The sequence below is a fragment of the Giraffa tippelskirchi genome, chromosome 9, assembly GCF_054371585.1.
Source record: "Giraffa tippelskirchi isolate mGirTip1 chromosome 9, T2T-mGirTip1v1.2.pri, whole genome shotgun sequence".
Classification (NCBI taxonomy): Eukaryota; Metazoa; Chordata; class Mammalia; order Artiodactyla; family Giraffidae; genus Giraffa; species Giraffa tippelskirchi.
The window spans coordinates 37,585,103-37,601,138 of record NC_137283.1 but is presented as its reverse complement, the minus strand read 5'-3'; the positions used below and the strand labels follow the sequence as shown (position 1 = coordinate 37,601,138).

The 16,036-nt window shown below is 43.3% G+C and overlaps 1 protein-coding gene across 12 annotated transcripts in view; it reads left to right on the top strand.

The window, feature by feature from the left end:
• PTPRG (protein tyrosine phosphatase receptor type G) overlaps positions 1 to 16,036 on the top strand; it is a 767,420-nt gene that overhangs the window by 698,296 nt on the left and 53,088 nt on the right. For all 12 annotated transcript variants that reach the window (XM_081524560.1, XM_081524557.1, XM_081524554.1 and 9 more), the window contains one exon: positions 12,294 to 12,385. In XM_081524560.1, the coding sequence (XP_081380686.1) occupies positions 12,294 to 12,385 (92 nt within the window). The remainder of the gene's footprint in view (positions 1 to 12,293; positions 12,386 to 16,036) is intronic.

Here is a 16,036-nt window from a genome sequence, read left to right as displayed (position 1 = left end):
AAAGCAGAAGTAGATGTTTATTTGGAACTCTCTTGCTTTTTCTATGATCCAACGGATGTTGGCAATTTGATCTCTGGTTCCTCTGCCTTTTCTAAATCCAGATTGAACATCTGGAAGTTCTCAGTTCACATACCGTTGAAGCCTGGCTTGGGGAATTTTGAGCATTACTTCGCTAGCATGTGAAATGAGTGCAGTTGTGCAGTAGTTTGAACATTAGTTTGTGCAGTAGTTTGTGCAGGAGTTTGGCATTGCCTTTCTTTGGGATTGGAGTGAAAACTGACCTTTTCCAGTCCTGTGGCCACTGCTGAGTTTTCCAAATTTGCTGGCATATTGAGTGTGGCACTTTAACAGCATCAGCTCTTAGGATTTGAAATAGTTCAACTGGAATTCCATCACCTCCACTAGCTTTGTTCGTTACGGTGCTTCCTAAGGCCCACTTGACTTCTCATTCCAGGATGTCTGGCTCTAGGTGAGTGATCACACCATCATGGTTATCTGGGTCATTAAGATCTTTGTTGTATAGTTCTTCTGTGTATTCTTGCCACCTCTTTTTAATATCGTCTGCTTCTGTTAGGTCCGTACCATTTATGTCCTTTATTGAGCCCATCTTTGCATGAAATGTTCCCTTGCTATCTAATTTTCTTGAAGAGATCTCTAGTCTTTCCCATCCTATTCTTTTCCTCTATTCTTTGCATTGATCACAGAGGAAGGCTTTCTTATCTCTCCTTGCTATTCTTTGAAACACTGCTTTCTGATGGGTATAGCTTTCATTTTGTCCTTTGCCTTTAGCTTCTCTTTTTTTCTCAGCTATTTGTAAGGTCACCTTAGACAATCACTTTATACCATTTTGCTTTTCTTTTTCCTGGGAATGGTCTTGATCACTGCCTCCTGTATAATGTCACAAAGCTCCATCCATAGTTTATCAGGCACTCTGTCCATCAGATCTAATCCCTTGAATCTACTTGTCACTTCCACTGTATAATCGTAAGGAATTTCATATAGGTCATACCTGAATGGTCTAGTGGTTTTGCCTACTTTCTTCAATTTACGTCTGAATTTGGCAATAAGGAGTTTATCATCTGAGCCACAGTCAGGCCCCAGCCTTGTTTTTGCTGACTGTATAGAGCTTCTCCATCTTCGGCTACAAAGAATATAATTGATCTGATTTGGGTATTGACCATCTGGTGATAACCATGTGTAGATTCTTCTCTTGTGTTGTTGGAAGCGTGTGTTTGCAATGACCAGTTCATTCTCTTGGCAAAACTCTGTTAGCCTTTGCCCTGCTTCATTTGTATTCCAAGGCCAAACTTGACTATTACTCCAGGTATCTCTTGACTTCCTACTTTTGCATTCCAGTCCCCTATGATGAAAAGGATATCTTTTTTGGGTGTTAGTTCTATAAGGTCTTGTAGGTCATCACAGAACCATTCAGCTTCTTCAGCATTATTGATTGGGGCATAGACTTGGATTAATGTGACATTGAATGATTTGCCTTGGAAATGAACAGAAATCATTCTGTCATTTTTGAGATTGCACCCAAGTACTTCATTTTGGACTCTTTTGTTGACTTTGAGGGCTACTCCATTTCTTCTAAGGGATTCTTGCCCTCAGTAGTAGATACAATGGTCATCTGAATTAAACTCTCCCATTCCAGTCCATTTTAGTTCACTGATTCCTAAAATGTCAATGTTCACTCCTGTTTGACCACTTCCAATTTACCTTGATTCATGGACCTAACATTCCAGGTTCCTATGCAGATTGCTCTTTACAGCACTGGACTTTACTTCCATCACCTGTCACGTCCACAACTGGGTGTTGGTTTTGTTTTGGCTCCATCTCTTCATTCTTTCTGGAGTTATTTCTCCAATCTTCTCCAGTATCATATTGGACACCTACTGACCTGGTGAGTTCATCTTTCAGTCCTGTCTTTTCACCTCTTCATACTGTTCATGGTTACCATTAGTACTAGTTAATTGTCTGCTCTCAGAGGTGGTTATGCGTGTCCGTGTGTGTGTGTTTCTGTGTGTGTTGTGGATATATATGAATTTATTCAGTGTATTCCCTTATCTCCTTTTACAGAGCAGAAGAGCAGAATACTACATAAGCTGTCAGAAACCTTTGTTTCACATAACATGCTTTTTTTTCTCTATGCGTATGTAGTTCTCATTCTTTTTTTCAGAAGCACAATATTTTTTTTTTTTTTTTGTATAGTTGTGTTGTGATTTACTGTACCATTCCCCTGTGGCTGTCAGTCTGGTTGCTTCCAAGTCTTATTATGACTGACAGTAGTGTGGTGAATAACTTGATATGTTCTTTTGCAAGTCGATAGGTCTATTTCTAGTATAAATTCAAGAAATTGGCTGTATTCTGAGCTACATGCTTTCATAACTTTGATAGTACCATTTTGTCCTCCCCAGAGGACACCACGGTGGGCTTCTACCAGCAATGCGTGAGCCTGCCTGTTTACCTACAGCTTCTCCAGCACAGTGTGGTGTCAAATTTTGGTATTTTTGCTAACTTCACAGGTGAAAAGGAAAAATGTGTCTTAGTGTGTTTTATGTGTGAGGTTACATATCTTTCATATGGCTCTGCCCCTTGCATTTCTTTTACTATAAATTGTTGATCTTTTTGCTCATTCTTTCTTGGCATTGTTGGTCTTTTTCTAATCAAGACAGAGAGCTCTTGTCAGCAATACAGGTTGCAAATGTATTTTCCTAATCTGTACCTTGCCTTTTAACTGTGTTTCCGCTGCTTCTTTGATGTTGATATAATCAGATTCATCCATAAAGTCTTTTTTTGTTTGTTTCTGAGTTTTGAATTCTCATTAGAAAGTCTTTCCCCCAACCGAGGTTACTTTTTTTTTAAGGTACTTTTATGGCTTCAAATGTTAATGTGAAATTCTTAAATCACTTGGAATGAAACCTGACTGATAGTGTGATGTCTGAATCATTTTTTCCCCCAGATGGTCCCAAATATTTTAAAAGTACTACAATCTGGGGCTGTTTAGTGGAGAGGCACATAACACCTCAGTCGATCCTTAAAATAGCTCTTACAGCAAAAACCTGATGGACTTAGTTAAGTCACTATGTTCATGAAATAAGTACTTGGCAAAGGTTTTTACTGGGCCACTTTATGATACAGATACTCAGTCATACGTGCAGTAAATGAAATGTGAATTTGCATTTACTAGCTCCTGCTTGAAATAAGTTGGACTGTCCTGTCCCTGTTAACCCTTCCAGTCAGTAGGATGTTGTGTCAGTCTCTTGCAACAGTGGGAAAGATAAGGTGAAGAGTTCCTGAAGCCTCAGTTCAGAAATTGAGAACGTCCAGACCAGGGCACTAACTGAACGGGAGAGGACTTGAGGCCTTCTTTCTGGGTAACAGCCGGGAGTATGGCAAGGACTGTCTAGTGCTCACTTTCTTAAAACCAGCTGGAATGTACACATTGCCCTGTTCAGGTTCTGGTCTTGTCAAAATATGGTTCATGAAATAACCTTTTCCTCTCGTATCTCCCGGAAAGCGTTACCAGTACTTGAGGGTGTCTGCAAGGGTCTCCAGGCAAACTTAATGTCTAGCCTAGAAGTATGCTGGTGCTTCTCTGCGTATTATTTGTTAATTTTCTCCCACCTTCCTAAGATGGTCATTGCAAGCAGTTTGTGTCCTCTTAATAAAATTCTCACTGAAGAAATCAGAGTCTTGTCCCTTCCAGCTGTAACCAGAGTTGAATGGGACATCTCTCCTATCCACGTGAGATCCAAGCTATTTCCAAACATTTTCTCCTTATTTAATATGTTGGCTCTGTCACCCCGCCCACCCATCATTTCCAAAACAATTTTGTTCACTTTTCTCTTCCTTCCTTACATCATCTCCTCCTCACACCAGAGAAGCCCCACTGATCCAGGATATGACAGTCGTCTGTCCTAGGATCCCTGGGAGCGCCCTCGTGTGAATTATGCCATTAGATTATGCCCACAAGGATATTAGTATTTGTCAGATCTCAACATCCCTTTGAAGGTTTAAAGAATATGCAAATAAGAAGCGCAGGTCTGAATTCCTTTTTTCTAGAATATGCCTTCCTGAAGAGGTACTCTGAGTATAAACCGAGTTTTACAGAGTGATTTCAGTTGCAATAAAGGGAACTTAACGTGAGTGAGTGGTTACACATGAAAGCATCTCAGCTGAGAACTGACACGGGACTGTTTTCCAAGCGGGAACCCTGCATTATTTCTAGCAGACCCTCCCCTTTGAGGAAAAAGCCCATCAACTCCCACAGCCTTTCCCTTCTATTGTTGTCTTTGTCGGTTCGATTTCTTGAGATGTTTTGCCATAATAAATCAATCCGTGTCTTTTTAACATAGCCCTCAATCATCTTCCTCGAAGGCACGTTAATGTGTTCCCACTTTCTATTTATAAGTGGCTCTTATTCATACACGGTTTACTACAGCAGCTCCATTTACAAAAGTAAATATTAACGTGATTTCTATGCTCAACAGCATGAGAATGAACGAGATTTTTAGCAAGCATGTCACTGTGACATTAGGTGAGGGCAGTATACAGATCAGTTAAGATTACTTAATTAATATTCAACAGCAGCTCAGCGACCCGCCTGTTCTAGCCCGCAATTAACATTTTGAGCTGCACACCATCAACAAACTCCTTGTCACTCTGATTTGATTACAGAGCCATTGAACTGAATTTGAAGACAGTGACTTGGTTCCTAATCCCTGTGTATCAGTATTTGGTTCCCTGTGTATCAATATTTGGTAATTTCATAATCCCGGGCTTCCCTGATAGCTCAGTTGGTAAAGAATCCGCCTGCAATGCAGGAGACCCTGGTTCAGTTCCTGGGTCTGGAAGGTCCCCTGGAGAAGGGATAGGCTACCCACTCCCGTATTCTGGCCTAGAGAATTCCATGGACTGTATAGTCCATGGGGTCACAAAGAGTCGGACACGACTGAGTGACTTTCACTTCCACAGTCCCAGGTTTTCATGGGAGTCTGCATATTGTGCTGTGGTCCTACTGTTACCCATGCCCCATCAGTTATAGTGATGCTAAGCGAACTGTTACCACAAGCCGAGGACCCTGGATGAGAACAGGGTCTCATCTCAAGCTCACCAAAGAGATGTCCAGTTTGACCCAGGTGTTTAGAGGCTTCAGAAAGTCTTCTATAAGCAGATCCAGATGCCTGCCGTCAGTGGAGGCAGTAGAGTTCCAGACAGCTATGAGATAGAGTCTTCTTGGACTGGAGGTCAGCACTTAGTTTTTGAAAAGTATCTTGCATCTAAATTGTTCCCAGCTTCCTGTTAGAGGGGCAGAAAGAGATGTGAGTAAGGAAATTGTGAGGACACGTCAGAGGCTTATCTGAGCAGGTACCCGGAAAACAGGAGGAGCAGAAAGGAAAGCCTCTCTGAAGAAGACTGATCCTTCTGGGTGATTCTTGCAAAGAAGTGAGAGGCCAGGAGGGAGAACCTGGAGGGTTCCTGCTTATCTCCGTAGTTGGCTACATTTTGTTTGAATAGGAAGCCTCTGTAACTTGAGTCTGTTGATTAACAGCCAGCACCACCAGAGCAGCTGGGGTGGGGGGTTTTTCATTTGTCAGGAAGGCCAATTAAACACCCCAGTCTGTCCTGTGCTGGCAGCATGGGTGTTCCCATGGGGAGCTCTGGGGACTGGCGTTGATAGCTTACGCATCTCAGTCCATGTCTGCTGCATCTTGACTGGAAGATGTCCTTGATACATAGGCTGCGCTGTCTCAAGAGAAGGATTTTTGATTTCTGAGAAAGTCTCTCTGCAAAGTATCTGCCTGACTTAAAAGAATGGAAAATTGTTTTTAGAAATTTCAATCTGACACCCATTGTTCGTGACTGTAAGCTGAAAACATCTATGGGTTTTTAAAAGCTCGGCTGATCCATACATACATACCAAGTCCTGCCATGAGGCCTTCAGACCCTGGATGGGTTCTGGGCCCCAGGTAGTGGAGTGTGGTCTTGAAACCAAGGAGCTTCTAGCCAGGATCCATGTGCATCTGGTTACATGGAGAGGAATGTAGGGCATCATCCTCTTGACTTTTAGTCAAAGCTTGCTTATAAATCTTAAAACACAGGAGCCCATGTTGGTTTTCTCAGAAGGGATGAATGAATGGAGAGTAATACAGAAAGCCTGTTTCCACTTAGCTACTTAGAGCTTCCTGTAAGATGCACATAGTGGACCACCTTTGGTCAAAAAATAGAGGCAGTTGGCTTGTATTCAGGGACTGTGTTGTATGAGATGTGCATACCTTTCAGCATCAGACTCTCCTTCAAGGTGAGAGATGCTTACTCTGTGAGAGGCCCGGGGAAAGTGGGACCCACAGACTCACATCTCCTGTTTCATTTTCATTCTGATCCAGCTCCCACTTGAGTTGAACTGAGGAAAAGTCTCTCCTGCCAACTTGGAGTGCCTCTTGGTTGCATCCATCTGGGAGCATTCAGTGAACGTGTGGTGGAACTCTTTATTGTGGTACTTGCTTCCTAGGGCTGGGTTTTCGAGAGCCCTCTAACTCGATTGGTTTTCATGTTCAAGTGGCAGGGCGCTTGGAATTGAGGACATCAGAACATCATGAACTACTTGACAGTCAAGTTCGTATCCATAACTGGAATTCCTTCATGGAAACTAGAATTTATTTTGCTGGCAGACAAGCAGAGCCATAAAGCCACAAAGGTGGCTTAAAAGATAGCTGTAGGAAGAACAACTTTCATTTGAGAAGTCTAACTTTTTTCTGTGCTCTGAAACGTGTGTTCCGCACAGTGGCAGCACACTTGTTCTCTTAGAGAATTCCATCCTGGGTCTGAGAACTTAGGTTCTCACAGAAACAAAGCAGAAGACTTGCCGTAGTTTTGTTCAAGTTACGTGTGATATACAGTTTTTCTCTGTGTTTGAGGTGAGTTATGTTAATATCCTTCAATTCTTAATCCTATTTCATTTTCTCATACAGGACCCTTTAAATTCTAGAATCTTCACTGGGCATTTTTAAGGTGCCTGCCACCCAGGATAGTTTAATTTCTTTAGGGCTTTCTTAGGGCCTGGAGACTCTCGGGGACCATTTTTTCTCTCACGGTGGTCCTTCACCAGAGACAATCACACCTGAATTCGGGGACAATTTTTGCAGAAGACACAGATCCGTGTACCCACCCTGGGCCTGCCCAGCTAGAATCACCAGGAATGGGGCTCATCCAACATGGAGTTTTAAAAGTTGCCCAAGCCAAAGAGCTACGTGCTGCTGAGTGATAACCACTGCTTGATTGAATCTTCAGTGGGGAGGGTTCTTGTGTATGTGTGAGAGAGAGAGAGATAGAGAGAGGGGCTGACTGACTTCAGGACCCTCCAAAACTAAGGTGAACTTTAAAAATTCCTAAATTGAATGTAAAATAAATAGCCAATGGGAATTTACTGTATGGCTCAGGAAACTCAAACAGGGGCTCTGTATCAATCTAGAGGGGTGGGATGGGGCAGGAGATGGGAGGGAGGTTCAAAAGGGAAGGGATATATGTATACCTATGGCTGATTCATGTTGAGGTTTGACAGAGAACAACAAAATTCTGTAAAGCAATTATCCTTCAATAAAAAAACAAATTACAAAAGAAAAAAAAATAGTAGTAGAAAGTAAGGTTAAACCAAGTAATTTTATTTGCCTTTTTTTGTTTGTTTTTGCTCTTACTAATTTGAGTTGTGAAATGAGCCTTTTCTTCTCTTCTTTTGCTTAGCTGGTTTCCACAACTGAAAATGACTTAACTAGTTCAGCATGGGAGTAAATACTGTATTTGTAATCTTAAAGAAATAAAGAGATTATTAGGGAAGAAACAGATTCCTAAATTGGGAAGCACAGAGTGTCAGGAAAATACTTGCTGAAAGGTAGATGAGGGGAAGTAAAAGATAACTAATTTAGATCGTTACTGAGCCAGTCAGAGTCAGTGGGGAAAAAAAGATCTGTTTTCAGGTTCTTAAAGCAGATATGGTAGGAGGGGCAGAGAAAAAGGAAAGAAAGAAAAGGGGGAAGAGGTGAATACAAAATTTATGGTGAGTACCATGAGACTATGATTTGTAGTTAAATTTTTTTTTTCTATTCCAAATACGATTGACTTTATTTCCATGTTCAAGGTACTGGCATAAACAAATGCTCAGTGTGAAGAAATAATGTCACAGGATGGCTCTTGATCCCAAGAACCTGTTTCCTTCAAGGAGAGATGTTAGAGTCAGTAACTTGAAGGAGAATTGAACCTAAATAGAACTTTGAAATTGCACACTTGGTGACACACTGAGGCATTTTCAGAAATTTTATCTCCGTTTTCCTGAGCTCAGAATTAAGACAATACTGACTCTTCGAACACATCACAATTGAGATATTTAGAGGCATTAAAACTCACACTTTCTTTTCATCTTCTCCAAAAGATGCCTTTACTTTTTTTATTCCTGGATACTACTGAAGGTTTAAAAGAAAAAAAAAAAAGAAGCAAAAAATCCCCAAAAATGTCTCATGAGACTTCTCTGAGATGAGCGAGTCAAATAAAATGTCGTGTGGTAATGACTCTGAACCAGCCACTTTTCTTAGGTATGAAACCCACGGTGTACAATTTGTACCCACAGAAGATTCATCTCCATGTGATCAATGGTAGTGGAAAGGAGGCCACAACCCAGCAAAATTATCAGTCTCTTAACCAAAGTAGAGCACCCCCCCCATCAACAGTTATTCAAGAAATAAGAAGTTAAACATCTAACAATGTAGTGTGTCCATAAAGTAGAGAAGTAAGCAGACTGAAGATACCAGTTCATATTTGTTATCAAGGAGATACGTATAATATGATCTCATTTTGTTAAAACTGTCTGCCTGTCGGGATGTGAATGACATTACAACAGTAGCCCCGATGGCCCTCCTTGCTCCGTTCTTGCTGCTCTGTGCTCCACTCATCATGTAGCAGCCAGAGCGCACACTTTGAAGGGGATGAGTGAGAACATTCCAGTCTGTGGATTAAGCCCTCTGTTGGCTTTCCACTGCTCACAGCTGCTAACAAGGTTTATGGCCTTGGATCTGGCATGACCTGCCTCTTGCGTGCCTCTCTGGGTCTACTTCTTTCCCTGCTCTTAAGTCTAGCTTCCTTTCAGTTCCTGCAGTGGATGAGCTCTCTCTGCCCTTTAACCAGCTCCTGGATCTGCCTGGAATAGTCTTCCTGCACCTTCCCGTGACCAGTCCTCCTTACTGACGTCTCAGCTCTGAGGCCACCTCGTCAGGGAGGGCCCCTCCCTCACCTCCCTCACCTCCCTCACCTCCCCATCAGTTACCACCACCTCATCCTGTTGTATTTTGTTCATAGCTCTTGACGCTTTGAAACTGTTTACTTGTTTGTGGTTGATTTCCCCGAAAGTACATAAGCACCACGAGGGCGGGACTTTGTCTGTCTTTTGTTTTTTTGTTCTGCCCCCAGTTTGTCATTGTCAGTGATCAAAGAACAGTCACTACATGAGGAAAAGTGTGGAATGATACACCCCACAAATAGCAGTAGTAAAGATTACTAAGAGAAGGATGAGAGTAACTTGGATTTTTTTTCTCCTTTTTTTCATTTGTATCAATAGTTCCTAATTTTTCTGCAGAAAAATTGTGTACACAACATAATTCGCTAAATTACTCAAATGCTTAGCCAGGCTTAAGGAGGTGTTCTTAAAGCTCCCAGAAAGAGAATGTGTTCTCTGCATGCACCATGCTAAGCAGTGGGTGCCAAACAAATGCTCACTGGGTCCACTGAAACCTTTTTTCCGAGGGAAGACGTTTGCCACCGAGTTGTGTAGTTGGGTGCCCACCTGAGTCCGTGTGAGGGAGGGAAGCACAGTGACCTGCATCAGGGTGTGGGTGTAGGGACCTCGGTCCCGGAGTTTCTGGCCTTCATCCCCAGCGTGTGCCCTTCTCTGGCAATCCCAGAGTCCTCTGCTCCGGGGAAAATCAATTATAAACAGCCACACTTAGGGCATGTGGTGTGCCTCGGTCCATGCTGCTTTTTTCAAAGAGGATGTGGAGCCTCGAGCCTCACGTGTAACTGAGGGTCTGAGTGAACCGTCTGAATGTCTTCTTCCAGGAAAAGAACCTGCCATGTCAATTCATGCTTTCCAAGTCATTTGATGTTAACGGTCACTTGGCCAATGCTGATTGTTTTGACTAATGCTTTATATTGTAGAAATCTATCAGGTAGTGTAATTATGGTCTTAGAATAGTTAATTCTTTGTTGTATGGTATCTTTTTTGCACTTTTTTCCCCCCTTTTGTGCATAGTTCAAATCTGAGCTGGTAAACTGGCCCATTCGTTTCATTATCATAACAGTACTTTTTTGGGCTACTAAATACTTCAGTGGTCCAATACCTTAAGAAAAATAGATACTCCTCAGCTATGACGATGGGTGGTTGTGGTTGTAGCTTTGTTGGCAAAGTCCCCATCCTCCGTGTTTGAACTCTAAGGTTACATTCTGGAAATCCATGTAAATTGGGGACAGGGACATGGAGGTGGCAGGGATGGAGAAATAGAAAATTTGATGACGAGCTTAGAAACAGAAAGAAACTATTACGTCAAATAACAAAATCATGTGTTTTTTGTTTCACATGAATCTGCTTCATTTCACATTCAGTAGAAGATCCCGTCACTACCGTAGCCCTGAAATACTTTGTACGTTTCATGTCCTTGTAGCTTAAGTCAGACTGACTGTTCCTTCCAAATTTAGGGGTAGACAGCTAGATGGTGAGCGGTGAAAACGTGTTCTATTATTTATACTACAAATGCCAGGCAGTTCATAGGAAAAAACCATTGTTCAGTGCTCTGCGAGAGCAGTCCCAGGAGATGTGTGCCAGGAGAGGGAGTGATTTATGTTCTGGAGCCCCTCATGGCAGGGAGCAGCCCTCCAGACTGCTTCCATAGCCTGGCCTGGGCGTGCAGTTGGTTAGAACTACTACCTGTCTGAACACAGGCGCTGCTTAAAGGAAAACACTTCCCACTGGGACGTGTGATCCTTCTTGACTGTGCGTGGTTATAACAGCTCCGTGCAAATCTACAGTTCCATTAATCTGCAGAACTCAGAGGCTTCCTCACTCCCACCAAGATCTCCTGTACTCTCTGAGGTTCCCTGGTATTTCCTCTTCCCCCAAAACCCCTCTGCTTGGGCTTCGTAGAAACGAGACGCCCAAGAGTCATTGCAAGAGTACTTGCGATCAGGTGAGTCAAGACAACTCCAAAGAACAGCTGACTTACTCCAGTGGTAGGGATACCGATCGCCTACCCCCCAAAAAGTGAAGCTCTAGTTGGGTGTACATGGGGCTCTTGGGAGACGCCAGAGGAGTGGCCTGGGTCCCCGGGACCCCAAGCAGCAGAAGGCTGCCGCCTGCTTGTCTCAAAGACCCAGCAGTGGGGCCAGCTATTGTGAAGCCCCTCTGCCAGATGAACAGGGACCCGTCTCTGGTCACAATAGCCATTCACGCTGAGCAGCCTCATTAAATATTCAGCCGGTGCTTCCGGCAGCTCATTAGGGCCGCAGTGAGCGGTGACGTGGCTGCGGGAACACCGAGGGCCGGCCGGCGGCAGCAGGCAGAGGCTGAGCGAGCCGCCGATGGCTTTTCTGCTCCCTGCCTGTCCAGTGATGACCAGTGTCTGCTCCCTGCTTTGTCTCAAGTCCAGGTAAAAATCAAACAGAACCCCGGACTATAGACAACACTTGACAGTGTTGGGTACTGGCCTCTGATGTGGTCTGGCCAGGGTGCTTGCCCCAGGAAGCCCTCTGACCCCCTTCAAGAGCTGTCTGGGACTCTGCCGAGCACTAACAATGTGTTGCTATTGTGTGCTTGGGCCGTGCGATGGCTGCATTTGGGAGGGTTCGAGGTATGGTTTGAACTTGGTGCTGAGAGTTCAGAATGGTGAATAATTCTTCCTCTGGAGCAGGTTGAATTGGGGAAGATTGTGAGCTAATCCTCACAGTTCATACAGCAAGTTTCCTCAGTTCATGCCAACTTTTCATGTGCCCGAGTGGCTCATGACTAAGTTGTGTCCCTTTTAACTCTCAGGGTGGGTATAGTGTAATAAAAAGTGGATATTCTTCAGCTGCGGGGGGTCCTTCCAATCGGCTGGACATTGTCCTCCTGTATCTTGTTCCTTTCCCATGGATGTGTACTCATTGCTGGGTGAAACAGAAAGCTGGGAGACTCTGAAAGAAGAATTGAAAGATGGTGAACTCAGACAAAGTGTATTTCTCTTCTCTCACTGTTTGTTTCTCTCTTTCCTGCACAGAAAATGTTTTCAGACAGCTCATTTCTATGTGGAAGATAGCAGTTCACCTCGGGTGGTCCCCAATGAAAGTATTCCAATCATTCCTATTCCGGGTAAGTAAGACACGACTCCTGTTTGCAGTGGGCTAATTGTTTTTCTTTTTTGTTCTCAGTGTTATGTGACAGCCATGATAAAATATTATTTTTATAGTCTTTTCAAGCTCACCCAGTCTAAGAGAGCCTTAACTAAGGGTAATTTAATGAAATCTTTGCTGCTTTACATATCTTCCATGTAATGAAATCATCTTTCAGAGAACAGATGACTATGAGTTCACATAATATAGAGTCTCGTGAAGAAAGGGAAGAAAGAGTAGCAAAAAGGGGAAAACATACTCATGTATTTGCAGTCTGCTTGGACTCAATTTTGTTAGGACATGGCAGTGTGTGCTTGCTTTAAAAAAAAGTTGAAATACCGTTACATATATGTTTTAAAGTTTTATCCAAAGATTCTTTACTCTGAAAATAATTACATGATGGTTGAAAGCTTTCTTACTTAGGCTCTTTGTACGGGGGTCTAGAGAGATGTTCTTGGTCTGCTATCTGTTTCATTTGATATTCTCAGGTGCTGTTGGGGTAGGGATTGGTGAAAAGTGTTAGTCACTCAGTCCTGTCCGACTCTTTATGATCTCATGGCCCATAGCCCGCCAGGCTCCTCTGTCCTTGGAATTCTCCAGGCAAAAATACTGGAGAGGGTAGCCATTCCCTTCTCCAGGGATCTTCCTGACCCAGGGATCAAACCCGGGTCTCCTGCATTGCAAGCAGGACACTAGTAAATATTAGCTGATGCCACAGATGTGAGAAGTTCATCAGTGGCTTAGCTCTGATAGATGGTGTGAGTGATTTGAAGGTGGCCCCCATCGTATTTTTGGATTTCTCTGGTAGCTCAGATGGTAAAGAATCTGCCTGCAATGTGAGAGACCTAAGTTTGATCCCTGGGTTGGGAAGATCCCTGGAGAAGGGAATGGCTACCAACTCCAGTATTCTTGCCTGGAGAATCCCATGGACAGAAGAGCCTGGTGGGCTACAGTCCATGGGGTCGCAAAGAGTCAGACACAACTGAGCAGCTAACAGTCACTTCTTCACTTTTCCATCGTTTTTATTTGGTGTCCCCTTCCTGTTGTGCCAGAGTCGAGCATTCTTCCTCTGGGTTGCATTCTGTACTTGGAAACACGTACTTTCAGATATCTTATATATTCATCCTTTTGTATTTTATAATGGAGTAGTATAGCCTATTAACAGTGTTGTCACAGTTTCAGGTATACAATAAAGTGATTCAGCCATACATAATACGTGTATCCATTCTCCCCTAAACTCCCCTCCCATCCAGGCTGCCAGGTAACACTGAGCAGAGTTTCCTATGCTACACAGCAGGCCCCTATTGGTTCTCCATTTTATTTAAATATTTATTTTACTCATTTGTCTGCACCGAGTTTTACTTGTGGGATCTTTAGTTGCCATATGGGATCTAATTCCCTGACCAGGAGTTGAACCTGGGCCCTCGGCCTTGGGGGCACAAAGTCTTAACCACTGGACCACCAGGGAAATCCCAGTTATCCATTTTACATATAGCAGTGTGTACACGGATCCTCTTGACATCATTCTTTTGTAAGCAGAGGTGCCATCTCCCATACATTTTACTTGGTTTGTGGTCTCCCTCAACTACAGTGAGAGCTTCCTACAGGCAAATGGATGTCTTCTTAGTGCAAGAATAAATACCTGGCACATGGTAAGCATTCTCAAACTCTCCGGATGAATGATGAATATGAGCAAAGCTTCCTTACAGTTCTTTCAAGACCTTTGCATGAGGCTTGGAGATGCAGTACTTTTCCGAGTCTGCAGAAGGAACGCGGCTGTTGTTTGCACGTCCTCTCTAGATACGGTTATGGTTGGGAACTGGTTTGGCCCTGTATGTCTCTATATGTTAAGACGTTAGATATTGCTGGAATTGGCCATGTTCTCGCCATTCTGTGAGCTTCTTTCACTAAAGCTTGTCACACAGCAAAGAGAGGGTAGCAGAAAAGTCTCGGGTAGGTCCCCCACTGGCTCATTCTGTGGCTGCTAAACAATTCCCATACAGATGAGTAGGTTTTATGTTATGTTCTTCTCCACTAACCCTCACCCTTTATTACATTCTTTGCCTTTGAGAGGAGGCAGACAGGAACCAGCCCCCCATCCCCATGGAATAAGTTTTGTTGACTCTACCACATTTGTGCAGCAGTGCGTGTATAATCATTTTCCTCTCGCATCACCTAGAATATGTGTTGACCTCTGGAAAATGCCCAGGGCCTCTCCCCTCTGAATTGATTCAGCCCACAAACACAGCTGTTGGGTAGCTGTGCAATTGAAATCCATTTGAAAAGGTTAAGTGGTGAGCTACTTCTTGCACTGTCTTTGCATTTTTAGTTGCTTTCCCCCTGGATGGGGAATCAGAACACCAAGGATCTCACCCTGCCTCCACCATGAAACCTCGGTCAATGACTTGATCTCTCTGAGCCTAGTTTCCAGAATCTGCGAAGTGAGCGGGATATTAAAGATCACATGAGGTGGTATGTGTCAGGGCAATTTGGAAAGATTCATGGAAGCCCGAGTTGTCAGCTGTGGATGCTCTCCTTCCCAAATCATGGTATCATTCCTCCCAGCATCTGTGGACAGCAAGCATTTGCGCAGTCCCCAGGTTAAGACTGTCCCAAACACGGATCCACATCCCCTGGGGGCAGCGGGCTTCACCACATTCTTGGGCTTGGATTTTAGGACTTTTAGTTCCCTGGGATCCTCAGAAAATGCCATCAATCATGGCCACTTTGCCACACCTCTGAGTAGGTGTCTTAAACCAGAAATGCCCTTTGAATGTTCTCTGCTTCATTTCCTAGCAGCAAGTAAAAAACTCACAATCCAACAGCATATGTATTTAAATGTGAGATTCTCACTCACCGATGGTAGAGATACGTGGAAGGAACAATTCCACGGTGTCCGATTCTCCACTAACTGAGAAATCCAGGGAATCCAGTTGAATCTCCCTTGGCGTAGTAGACGCGTGGGTTTTTTTTGAAATAAGATATTTAATGTACGTCCCTGTGCTATATAGTAATTCCTTGTTGCTCACCTAGTTTATTAAATGTTTTGGCCACGCCACAAGGCATGTGGGGTCTTTGTTCCCCAACCAGGGATCAAACCCTTGCCCTGTGCATTGCAGGTGAAGTGTCCTAACCATTGACTGCTAGGGAAATCCTGGTAGACACATCCCCTTGATGAGTTGTGACACATTTGTGAGAATGAAGGACTTTAAATGCTGTAGTGTGAGGGGACTTACCTGGTGAAACCAAACGTGAGACGGCTCTTCTAGAGTCTCCTCAGGCTTTTATAGATAGCAGTAGCCTGGGGATGTGCCTAGACAGAAAGCTTATTTCCCCCTTCACTGAGAAGAAGTTACCTTATATGACCTTTCTTTAAAAATCTTTCAACCAGATCACAATCCCTTATTTTTCTTAAAACTACAGGGTCCTACTTAGTAAATTTGTAACATAGTTTGTAATTTCATTGTAACAGTCCATGATTATATTTATTCTTAAGGTTTCTTCCAGTTAATACAGGACAGTTGTCTGGCACAAGAAAAGCAATATAAGGAAAACATGAATTTCTAAAATATCGCCAGGTTTTTTTAAACTCTATTAAGCTTCAGCACAATTTTTCTTTAGTTGAGACCTC